General features: G+C 38.4%; 1 protein-coding gene across 1 annotated transcript in view; it reads left to right on the top strand.

Annotated features, from left to right (window-relative positions):
• Positions 1–1,074: 1,074 nt before the first annotated feature.
• Positions 1,075–12,980, top strand: part of USP54 (ubiquitin specific peptidase 54) — a 52,321-nt gene continuing 40,415 nt past the window's right edge. The window contains 2 exon segments of the mRNA XM_029087147.1: positions 1,075–1,346; positions 3,994–4,086. Of these exon segments, the coding sequence (XP_028942980.1) occupies positions 1,200–1,346; positions 3,994–4,086 (240 nt within the window). The 5' untranslated portion in view covers positions 1,075–1,199.

Here is a 12,980-nt window from a genome sequence, read left to right as displayed (position 1 = left end):
GACAGAGCTGGGGGCTGCTGAGTCAGGGGAGAAAAAGCCTTGTGCCTTTGTCTTTCCAGCCTTCCAAGTTCAGTGCAAAATCCCAGTTCTAGGGTGGGCAACATGCTCACATATATTCACAGAATCACAAATCGTCTTACTACTGTTTGAATGACTTAAGATATTTTAAAGAAATTTAACACTTCAGGATTCTAAAGGTTACGCATTAAAACTGCCATGGAGTTCACATGAACGTTGTGTTTTGTTTTTTTAATCTAGCTTCCTTCTTTAAGATTCCAGCATACTCCAGCCCTCTTGCTCTTGCATACTTTTCTCAGAATTCTCTGTTCTTTTCCATGTTGTTTTATTTTTTGGGTGGAGGAAGGTTTATATATTTTGCTTTGTCTCAGAAGATTCAGTGTATTGTGGGAGGTGAGGCAACGCTGGTCTTGGCAGAACACTACAAAACCAAGAGAGTAATTACATGACGCAAGCCTTTGATTATTTTTCTCTCTCAAGCTTTCTGGCACAGCCAGGCATTCCGATTGCAAAAGGAGGATCAGGAGAAGAAACTTCTGAAGATCGCATGCAGAATTATAAGAACTGTATTGAAGACTTCTTGCTGCTTTAAAGCTCTTCGCTCTCAAGTCCTGGAGTTGCTTCTTTTTCTCCTGTGAGGATAGTGTCTCTTTCATCACCAAGACAGACGTAACTGAAAGGGAACTGCCAAGGTTTTATTTTGGTTTTGGTTTCTCTGCTCCCTTACTAATTGGATTTTTCCCATCTTCTGCAAGAGGATTATAAAAGGATTAGAGAAGCTGGGGTTTTGGGGGTGTGGGAGGTAGTTGGTGTTTTTTTTCCTCTTGATTTTGGGACCTCCTTAATTTGCCATTTGTTCCCTGAAGTCACTGGCTGTTTGGAAAAGGGAGAAGCAGCGTAACAGGTGAACTTGCATGACTATGGATTCCTTCCCTTTGCAAATTTTGTATGTGACTGCTTGTAAAAGAGTTTTTTGCATACATAAGCATCAAATGAAGAATAGCATCCTAGGCTGGATTTAAAGAAGCAAACTGCTTGTGTCCCGTGAAAGGATAAATTCTGTTTAAACTGTAATTTAAAGAAGATAGGATCCTGTTCCATTTTTGAATTTTGGTGAAAGAAAGGAAGAGTCTGATCGAGTCAGTTACATACTCTGCATATTCTACAGCTGAAACTAGAAGATGTCTTGGAAAAGAAATTACTTTTCTGTGGGTCGGGGGAATGTACAAGGCATGTTTACTCCACGAAATACAACCTCAATAGCACCCAGTAAAGGTCTCAGCAATGAACCAGGACAGAACAGTTGCTTCCTGAATAGTGCACTACAGGTAAGAGCACATAATAAAGAATGTTTCTGGTTTTGTCTTCTGTCTACTGCACTACTTTCTTAGGCTTGACTGTGCAACAGATACAGCCGGGCTTGACTACAAAATTGCTTGTGGACCTAGATAGAATAAAGCTACGTTTGGAAATTCACATTAGTTGTGTTATAGAATAGCTTTTTTAAATTTTCAGGTTTTCCTGGTGAACTCAACAACATTCACATAGTCATCAGTTAGTGTACTTGAATCTCTTTTTTGTGTAAACTTGTAATACCTCAGCCAAAGATGAAAATATATGTAGAACATGTCTTTTAAAATAATACAATATTGCATAGCTTGCAGTATGCCTACTCCTGAAAAGTAAATTTAACTTTTTTGTTGAACCAGTCAAGTTCAAGGATTGGTAATACCTATACAAGATCCTTTTGATGTAGTCCAGTTTTCTTTCTAACTTAGTTTGGGTGATTGGGCCTTTACCTTTTGATTTAGAAGAAAAACCTTTTCCTATGTCAAAATTCAGTGGAGTGGTATGGCTGCTGTACTGGTATTGTCACCATGTAGATGTTTTGAATGTCTGATACTTGAGATTCAGTTCTTCTGGCTGCAGGATTTAAACCCCTTTTTCTGCATTAGTTTCCTTCCCTTCGTATGACTTGTTTGTGAGCACAGACTGTGTCACTTGGCATGGGTTTTTTGCCTGTCTGCTCCTCTCTCCCCCACCATGGGCATGATTAGGTGCTCAACTAATTTTAGGCTCCGAGATATCCCTGTGATGTAAATAATACAAATGGAAACACCAGTGACCATCAATAGGCTTAATATGCCATGAAATACAGGACTTGGGTACAAAAGGAACTTATAATAAGAAAAATGGGGTTTCCAGTGATGCACTGTATTAATTGATTCTGTTAAGTTGTAAGGTGTAATCACTGCTTGCCTCCTAATACTGAGTTACTGAACTCAGGTCAGAACTAAGTAGAGCCTAACATCAGCAGCATGCCATACATGAATATGAAAGTCTACAACCTTTAGTTTTCTATATAAACCATTTTCTTCTGAAGCTCAAGAGAGATAGGACACCAGAAATAGTTAGTCAAAGCTGAATTTAAAAAAAATATAGATTTCTGTGGTTTTTAATCTGAATTTTTTAACATTTAGTGTAAGTCTGAGAGACGCTTGAATGTTTGTTGCTCCTTACTATTAAGTATTTCTATAGAGATTCAAGATAAACTCCAAAGGCAATTACGTCAAAAAATTGGACTCATTCCTGATATTTTTTTTCCATCCTTTTGTCAAGTCTGCAGTAGTTCTTCAGGAATGTTGTGTGTAATCAGGTGGTTCCAAGGCTTATGTTGCCTCCCAGGCCCTTAAGTGTAGGGAGAGTTTAAGTATAAAAGTAGCCATGACAATTCTGGAGTTTTGTGAAACTTTAAAATTTAAATATTCAATAAATATGGTTTTAAATATAATTTTAGGCAGTATTTGTGTGATGTAGTTTAGTTAACAAATTGTTCCAGCTGGAAACACTTCTTGAAACCAGCACAACATTTTTCAGAGAGCTAAATTTTTTTCTAGCCAATTGCTCTGGACGGATTGATGAGAAATAAGAAATTTGGTCCCTTTGTGTGCGCTAACAAAGCATTTAGCCAGTCACATGCCAGCCTGGACCTTGCCACTCTGTCGAGAACCTGGCGGGGCATGATTTAGGTCAGGCATTCTTTCATTGTAAGCTTCTACTTCTTGGAAGGCTGGTGGTTCTGAGGCTTAGAAGAAAGTCCAGTTATTAGTTGAAGCTGCAACAGCCAGCACTGACCACATATATGTATAAAGAGGTGACTGAAATACCTCAGAGATCGGTATTGTTGCTATTTTACATATACTAATTTAGATAATTGCCCAAGATTGCACAGATTTAGTGGTAAAACTTAAGAATAAAACTTGGTGCTGTTACAGCAAATGTTGCCTCTCACTGTTGCTAGCAGAGCTTATAAAAGCCTGCTTGCTTTTACGGGCTGTGACCATACCTGGTCACATACCTGGTGTTACCACCATACCTGTCTTGAGAGAAAAGTATAACTGCCCACACAGGTTAGGGTTAGAAATCTGCTGGTAATGTTGGCATGTAAATACACTTGCTAATGATAATATTGGGCATAACGGCTTTTAGTAATTTATCATTTTGACTTGCAAGAACTTAATGCATATGTGTTGGTGCTCCTTTTTCCAGTGTTTGGGCTTTCTACTCAGAACAAGGAGACTGCCTTGGAGGTGGGAAGATGGATGAGTTTCAGCCCCAGCAGTTGGTGGGGTGTCCTTGGCAGCTCTGCCCAGCACGAGGGAGCAGTCAGGGCAAGTGCTGTTGAAGCTGGCACTGCCACGTGGACAAAGAAGCGAGTTTTTTAATCTCAAAGCACATGGCAAAAAATTCAGAGGGATGTCTACTGTAAATTAATGTATGTGAGTGCTGCTGCTGAGGAAGAAAGATGAAAATGTCAACTTGCAGTTAGATAAAAGACAGCCCATTTTAAAAGTGATGTTCACTGACATTAGTGTATTTCTGGGATTATTTAGCATGTGCAACTTTAGTCAGAGCTTTTTGCAGTATTTTATTTATATATTCATAAAATTGGCTGTGCCTGTTCTTGTGTTTCAGGTTCTCTGGCACCTGGACATTTTTCGCCGCAGTTTTCGACAAATCACAACGCACAAATGTATGGGCGATTCTTGCATCTTCTGTGCTCTTAAGGTAAAAGCTGGAAATAAATTTTAATTATTTTTTTTTTTTTTTTAATTGAACATGAGTATATCTAGTATTTGATTAATATGTGTAATCAAATTTTCATCTGGAACTTGTGAGAGCAAAGGTAAATCTGATGGGTACCAGCTCAAGACACTCAAAGTACGATTTTTAAAAAAGTTCAAGCCAATAAATTGTGAAAATTCTGCAGGTAACGTTTCGGGTAGAAGGACTCTTATCAGTGGAGTGCAGATCATTGTGAACCTCCATGTTGTTTGAAATATTAGTTCATCCAGTAAAACATCAGTTTGCTTTATTTTTTTTAATTTATCCTTTGATATATAAATATCATACTGTATACAGTTAGTATGCTCTTCAGAAGTTACTTTTCCCTCAGAACTACTTTAAATGTCAGCATGGTGAAGGCCATTCAGCTTTAAGCCTTTCTGTTAAAAACTGTTGATTATGTAAGACTAAAAGGTATTTTCTACTATAAATATTGATGTCTGCATTAAATGGCTCAGCTCTTTGTGATCTCTGTTTTCAAAACCAGCAGTTCTGTTTGTAGGTGCAGATGCAATAACTGACTGTCATAGATGCTGCTTGGACAGTAAGGTCGAGATGCTGGCTCTGATTCTGAGTAGCGTTATGTACTTGAGTAAATTGTGCAGTCCTACATCTCCACTTGTCTCTACCCATTCATATCTCGTGCTGCTGGTTTCTTGTGCCTTCCTTTCTAAGTTTTGCTGCTTCAAACCCACCGCTCCCTCTCACCTTGTGGGAGAAATGGACGTGATGTAAACACGATGAGAATACCTGCTTTGATCATCCTCAGCAGTGATTTTTTTTCTTTCTGAAATTGGAACAAAGACATTTTCTTTGATCACAAATGGGTTGTAAAATCCAACTAAATATATAAATTAATTGTGAGAGAATTTATTGTGTCATGAATTCTGTGTGCAGTAATGAAAAGGACAGACAGCATGTCTTACAAATATGGCAAAATAGAGAGTGCAGGGTTTAAATGAAGATCATCTGAAGTTCACAGGCAATATTTATAGTATAGTAGCTGTCTTGCTACCGTTAAGTGACTTCACAGGTACTCTGGTAGAGGCAGGCTTGAAATTAGTTACCTGGTGAGTTTTTGGACTGTTGTTGAAGGTTTTTCCCTTACAAAAGAACAGTAAAGAGGAAACTATTAAGGCATGAAAGAAGATAATTTCCTTCTGAAGGGAAATTTGTCTCAAGACAGATCTGTTGAAATGATGAGACAGGATGATATTTACAGCAATATCATCAGAAGAGGATGTAATAGTCGGTTAGGAGCAAGATCGCCTGTCTGAAGTGAGAAATACAGCTACCCAAAGAAAAGATGGAGTATTAAATATATCCCCTTCCTTATAGGCAAGTGGCAAGACTTAGGCATGATCTGGTTTGAGTTCATTAAGTTCCTGATTTGAAGGTAATTCTTGGATCATGCCCTCAAGTATTGCCAAGTGATTGTTGGCATTCTTTGGTAGCTGAGATGAGTCCAGAAAGAAAAGAATTTAGGAAGTTGTCAGGAGTGTAAGCTTTTGCTGTTCTGGGGTTTAACCTAACAGCAAGGTATGGCAAGGAAATACCAGATCAGACAGGTTCTGCCATTTGAATGAAAGTAGACTTGGACTCTGAGGCAGAGTTGAGAGGCTTTAATGTAAAGATAATAGTTAAAAGTCTTTTTCTGAATGAGAGTTCTGAAAAGGAGGAGGGGGGAAGAATGTTACAGGAAAAAGGAGAGGGTGAACCTTTGTGGAACTAGTACTGAAAGATACATCTGGATTAGCAATACTGGTATAAGAGGCGAAAGCGCTACAGTAAGACTGGAAGATGGCAAGGTATCTGGAATATATGTATTAAAAGCAGACATTGGCTCAGAGTGTTTAGTTGTGTTGATAAAGTCCTTGCTTTTGATGTCTTGCTGAAGTGTGCAGTATGCTATTATAAACTTGGAAGTGACAGGCAGAATGACAGAATTCACAAATTGTATGCCTGCAGTCATATGCCTGTTTTTTAAATTAAGCAGCCTTTGAAAAAAACTCCTCTCTTTTCTTGCTCCCAGGTGTCTGCAAGGATTTTTTTTTCCTGTCTGAAGTTTTTAACAATGCCATGCTTAGCCAGAAGGTGTTACAACCCTGAGTTTCCGACGAAGCTATAACGTTAGAACAAAATCCTCTTGTACTTTTGCACATTTTAGAAAACTTGCATCTGTTTGTGTGCAGAATTCCTATAGCTCACAAAACTCAATGTACAATGAAAAACTCTGAAGAAATGTGTAAACAAGTTAAGAATTATCAGACAAGTATTTCTGAACGGGCAGTAACCAATACCTGACAAAGTGAATAAATGATTTCCAGCTGGCTTTACTCCAAACCAAAACGTTAGTGTTTTTGTATCTGCAGTCTGTTCTTCATGGGAAATGTCAGTGTGTTGTAGCCAAGCCTATTCCAGAACCTTCAGAAAGCTTACAGACATCTACTTTAAGACTATACAAGAGAAAAACAATGCATAGAAATTTGTTTCTTAAAAGTTACAGAGCTGTTTTACTCCTTGTTCCCTTATGTTCATAAAGCAACTCACAATTTTATGTTTTTTCTCTGGGTGATACCATGACAAGTTTCCACCTTCATGAACTTGCGTAAAATGTTGATGTGTGTACATAAATATTTGAAAATTTTACCCCATTTGTATATTGTTATCAAGTCAAATAATATTATAAAGGTGAGTAATAAAGGGTGTCACTTAACTCTAAGTGAAATTGGGGGTGCAAGCCTCCCCTCACCCCCCAAAAAAACCCCTAAATACCAGGAACATAGATTATCTTGCTTGAATGCAACTGAGAAGGTAGGGACACTAAATGACAAAGGTATGCATGAGGGATAGCCCCAAACCATGGAGATGGTCATACTCATCTGCGTAAATCCCTAAAGCCGGCAGTAGAGGGGTGAAAAAGGGCTGTTAAGGCTATTTCCTTGTTCTCTGCTGCCCTCTGGATCAGTATTCTTAAACTGCTCTAATCTGTCAAAGTCTGGCTGTCCAGCACATACTGTGTATAAACTCGTATAAGACAAATGGGATAATGTGATTAATATGCTCCTAATACTGCAAGCATCACCAAGAGCATGTTTCGTGTCCCAGTGCAGCGAGATCATCCCTTCCCTTCCGTGCTCATCTCTTCCCCTGCTCCAGCCCTCCTGTCTGCTCTGGAAGCCTTTAACTGTTGTCCTGCCAGAGTAATGCCAGCCTAGCCTCTAGGTCTTTGACTCTTCTTTCTCTTGAATCTTGCCTTAGGCTTTGCCAAGGTGAGGGAGAAGATAAGGCTGGATCCAGTGGGAACACAAGAATTTGGAGCTCTGTACCATGCAAAAACCTCTCATTAGGGTCTGGGGAGAGGTAATTAGCCTTACATGCTGTCAGGTGCATCTGCCCAAAATATCTGTCCAGACCAAGCAAGATTGAGGCAGGACTTGTTTACTTTTCTCCAAAAAAATGTGGACAGGTTCACATTCCAGCCTGGCCTGGGAAGGGGCAATACTTGGGGGAGGAGTCTACACCATGTCCCCCCCTCAGCTCCAGATTCTCTTCACAGGATACCTCATACCTCCTGTGTTGTGCAGAGAGAGTTCACACTCTTCCCTACTTTGAAAGGCAACATTCTCTTCCCATTGACTTTAGAGGAAGATAGCCTTCACTAAGCTAAATTTAGCCTTTGAATAACACCAAATAAGTTGTATTTTTTCCACACTTTCTTGGCTTACTACAGCTGTTTCTAGGGATTCTGATGTCATGCACAGTATTTACTGTAAATGCTCAGCTAGCTCTATAAATATTATTTGTAATTTTAAATTGCTTTTTGTAAAATGAGGGATCACAGGACAGTGATGTGATACCTGATATTAAATCACATTTTATTTTTGTACCACATTGAAGACATCCATTGCACAAATTCTTGAAGTGATTTTTAAAACTTGCCATGCTACCTGGCTATGTTTGTGTGTCTACAAAATGAACCTTGAAATCATTCCAGACATATGCTCATTGGTTATTTTGAAGGAACCTTGCATCAACAGCTATAAAAAGACAAGGGGAAGCTGCAGACTCTGTGCTGGAATCCCAAACACTGTTCCTTAAGATGTGACATTATTTCAGTTTGGGTTTTTTCGGTACACAAGCTGTCCTTACTGCTATGTGGTTTGCCTGTCATAACACCGGAACAGTTTTTTGATTTATTATTAATGTTGAAGTCTACTGTGTTCTGGTTTGTGGTTTTTGGTTTGTTGGGGTTTTTTGTTGTTGTTTTGGTGGTTTTTTTCCTTTTTCTGGAGCATGACTTTGCTTTGGTGTTTGTTTATCACAGCTGGGAGAGGGCAGGAAGGGGGAAATCCGTCCACTGTACTGAGCATGCCACAGAGAGTTTATTCTTCTTCCAGGGATTGTACTGGGAGCTCCATAGTGCCAGGATATGGGACAGAGTGGTTTTTTGCAGTTTACAAAGAAGAATGCTCTATTGATTGATAAATTCCAGTAGGGCTGGTCTTTTCTGTAATTCAGTCATGCAACAAAAGCAGGAAGAATGTGAAGTTTCTGTGTAGAAAAGATTTTGTTTTCTAAGGTGTAAACTTACAACAATAGGGTATTAGAGAGCTTTAAAGAAGTGGAATGACTAGAGTTTGTCGTTCTGATTAGCCTCTTGATTGAAATGGAGGGATTTGTTATGAAAAATTCATTATATAGTTGAGATAGTAATAGGTTGTTTGCAAAGATTTCATTCTCTTGTTTGTGCTTTTTTCCAAATCAGGATAGTATTTCATGGTAAAACAGTAGTAAAAATGTATAAAATAATTACTTATTAAAATAAACTAGCAGCAAGTACAGCTTACAAATAATGATAACCTCTTTTGATCTTGATCAAGCAGTTAGTAAATTGTCAACTAGTTGATGTGGACGCTCTGTAATTTGGATTTCTTTTCCTGACACCCTCCTAAACAAAACCTGTGGAAAGTATGTTTTTATTTGATTTTAGTAGTAACCAAGAGTGCCTGACTTTACAGTCCATATTGGGGACCTTACATTAATGTTTACGGCACAGTGAGAGTAAAAATGGAAGAGAGACTCTAAAGGAAAGGAAAGGAATAATGGAAATGCAGGTTGAGAGTTACCAGACTTGAAGGTTTGGAAAGAGATTCAAAGACACAGAAGCAAATAGAGCTAGAATTATTTGCACCCTTGAAGGCAGATATAAAATGAGGAAATGTGGGGAAGAAATGTGAGCTAGTGGAAGTACTGTGGGTGGAGGCTGGTGTGGTTGGATGAGAGAAAAGTGGTTTTAGCAGCCAGAATTTTTCTTGAAACAGGTTGTTGTACAGAGTAAGAGGCTGCATCAGGAGAAGTGTGAGATGTTCTGGAAAAGACATTAGGTACTGTAGTCAAGAAAAAAAGTCCAGTGAATGCAATGGAATAAGAAGGGCATGCTATTGAAATGGAGAGAAATTGAGTGACAGTAAAAATAATATTGATATGTTGAACAGTGAGAGAAGGGTGAGGATGGGCCGCGTTAATATTTGTAGCTTTTGCTAAAAGGCAGAAATTCTTAATGTAGGGAATACTAAAGTGTTTGAGAGGAACATGTTTTGTTCTTTGAAAGAAATACCACACCACTAGAGCTGCAGCAGTATCCCCATACAGAAGGAACTTCTGCACAATGCTGGAAGAGAATAATTAGTTCTGAGAAGGCTGCCAAGGACAGAACTCAAAGTTACAGTGTGTGGACCTTGATCTGATTCAGTAGCTGCTGCCTGTTGTCTTTAGCCATCAATTTATTCTTATGCCAGGCTGCTTCTTTGTGGTTGATTGAAAAGTCATACATGAATATGTATCAAGTTTGGGGTTTGTTTCATCAGTATGGTTAGATACACACTGTGGATGTCAGTTTACCCCAAATAAATTGAATACTTCTTTCCTAGGGAAAAGATTGATTTCAAACACTGTTAGAGATAATTTGGAACAGATCTTGTAAACTATGGGGAAATTCACAGATATTTTAGCTTCCAAATCTTTAAAATGTAGAAGACCCCTAAAATGTCAGTCTCAAAGAATAATTGCTATCTTTATTCTCTAACCACGTGAGGAACAACTCACTTTATGATCATGCATGCAAATTTTAGCATTCTGAAATAGAAAGCCGGGTTTTAACTTGATTAGTTGTATGATCAAGTTTCCTTGTCTCAAACCTTAGGTCTTTTTCCTTTGAAGCTTTAGAAAGTTTTATGTTGATCCCCATACTTCCCAAACTGAAGGAGATTACACTGGGACTCCACTGACTCTACAGGCCTTTGTTCTGACATATGTCAGAAGCCCAAACCTGTAGCAGAAAGGACACAAAGCTTCCAGTTTCAAAACTAAGAAAAAGCCCTCTGAATATTAATAAGCCAAGTGAGGCCCTACAGTAGATTGTCTGGGGTGGCTAAGGAATTTCTGGATTTGGATGCCTCTGAGAGCAAGCTGGTGAGAGATCAGCGATGTAATCTTAGTTGATCTTAACTTAGTATTTGGGGAAAGACTGGATGCAACTATATGGGCTTTGGCAATTTATTGCTCTTAAAGAACACTTGTGCTTCCTAATTCTGCTGTTCTACTACTCTTTCCAGACCTTTGAAGATCTGTAGGGAAGAGGATACAGAGGGAGATGGGCTTCTTTTTTATATAGACCTCAGGAATGCAGTGTAACCAGAAGGTATCTTATCTGAAAAATGTGTTGCTCATGCTCTTCTCTGTCTTGACTTGTAGACTTACCAACATGCCAAGAATAGGTCATCAGTGTAGAAATCAAAGTATTGCTGCTAATTCAATGTTAGTGATTCCTCAGATTTTATATTAAGCAAATACATTGTTGTGTTTTTGTTTTTTGGGGTTTTTTTTTGTTGTTGTTGTTGTTCTGCATCCTTGATTTTACTGAAAACTGGTAAAATAGGAGAGACTTCTCTCCCGTGTTCATGAAGCTTTTAGCAGTGTCTTTTCATATTGTTGCTGCTGTGGGGATATGCTTATTTGTGTTGGAGTGTAGCCATTGAGAGAGGTCATCAGTGTGGTGAATACACTATTGGGGTTTTCTCTATCTTCAAATTCAGGTGAAGAAGTCTCTTTCAAAAACAAAGCTTGAATATTTCATATATTAAGTTCTCATTAAGTTCCATAAGCACTTGGAGAAAAGGTGTAATGAAAACTCCTGGGGGCAGAAGCAGAAGGGCTTTCCTGGTCTGTGCCCAGCTGGCTTTCAGACCTGTATACGGAACAAATGTGTTGGTGATTAACAGCAGTATCAGTGAAGGGCAAGACCTGAAATTAAGGAACGAGATCTGACTTAGATAACTTGGTGATGAAACTGCAGGAAACGCCACACCTGTCCCATCTAAGGCTGAGACACAAGACCAACCTGTTCTGAAAGTGAGCAAAGGACCTACTTTGAAAAATAAGGAAAAGGGGAAACAGCCCCAACCCCCCGAAAAACCCCCAAAACTCCCACCCCAAAAACCAGTGAAAACCAAACTCCCCTGTGTTCAAAGTACTTTTGACTTCATTTGAGGTGCTTTTGGGAGCAAGCACTGTGTTCCACTGTACTCCAAACTGGACTGTGCAATGACATTAAAAGATCTTTATTACATTAAAATGCACAGTTACTTACTGGTTCTAAGACCTTTTGTTTTTCTCTTCCTTGTAGTCTAAATAAGACTGCCATTGTGTGCTGTGTCATTGCAAATTTTAGGAAGCATTCTTCTATATAAAATTGGGATTTTTACTCCTTGATTTAACATATTAGAATTCTTCACAGAATTCTTTGATACTACTGAATTATTTCTGTTCTGTGATAGTCATAACAGATTTCACAGTTTTCTGCTGTTTTTATTTAATGAAAGTTTTTTTTTTTGTTTTCATTGTGAAGACTGTAATTATTTTGTGATGAAAAAAAAAGTTAAAATACAGGATCTTGTGAGAAACAGTTGCTTATCATCAGAATTACTTTTCCCTTGCTGGATCTCTATATGTTAACTAGTACGTATGTTACAGGTAAAAATAAAGTTTACTGTTTCTTTAAAGATGAAAATTTAAAATAAGAGTTTTGGTTTGCTTGCAAGCTTTTGCTTTTACCTAGTTTGGAGACTGAGTTGATTCTCTCTTCCTCACCAAGAGTATAGAGCCATTTCAGTGCTCTCACTGAAGTAAACCAGGTCCTGTCTGTCAGTTCCCCGCAGTGAGGTTACATGCCAGTTGCTGGGCAAGTGCCTCAGTTTCCAGATTGATGAAGTGAGGTTGATGATAACCAGAATAAACACATTTCTAAAGCAGAGTCATGAATGTTTTCAAGTGGTCTTAAATTATTTAATGTAAAATGCTGAAGCAGGATGGAATTAATATTTCACTGCTTTTTTTTTTTTTCCTTTTTGAGGTCCACTGAAATGAGAAAATTTACTAACTGAAACATGAAACTTGCTCTGTTATCAGAGTGACAGAAATGGGAATCCAAGTTGTTAAGTACAGAGACTTTGTCATTCTTCCCATTTTTAGAAATGTATATATAAAAGCTAACTGAGGAGAGGTATTGTCTGTTATTCATGAAGTCTGAGACTTACTGTTTCACAGCCTTCTCTTATTTACCACTTTCCCCATCATTATTTGATACTCTAATAAAAGCAATATTACAAGAGCTATGGGTGTCAGCACAATGGGCCCTCATCCATGAATGAGCACCATAAGGACTACTGAAATAAAAATAGCGGTAAAAAGAGATGGCATTTTACATCTGTGTTAGATAATATGTCAACACTATAAATTGTACTATTCCTACAGCCAGAAATGGCAGGGGCATGGAG

This window comes from Antrostomus carolinensis, unplaced genomic scaffold, assembly GCF_000700745.2.
Source record: "Antrostomus carolinensis isolate BGI_N321 unplaced genomic scaffold, ASM70074v2 scaffold16120, whole genome shotgun sequence".
NCBI lineage: Eukaryota > Metazoa > Chordata > Aves > Caprimulgiformes > Caprimulgidae > Antrostomus > Antrostomus carolinensis.
This window is presented reverse-complemented; position numbering and strand designations above follow the sequence as displayed.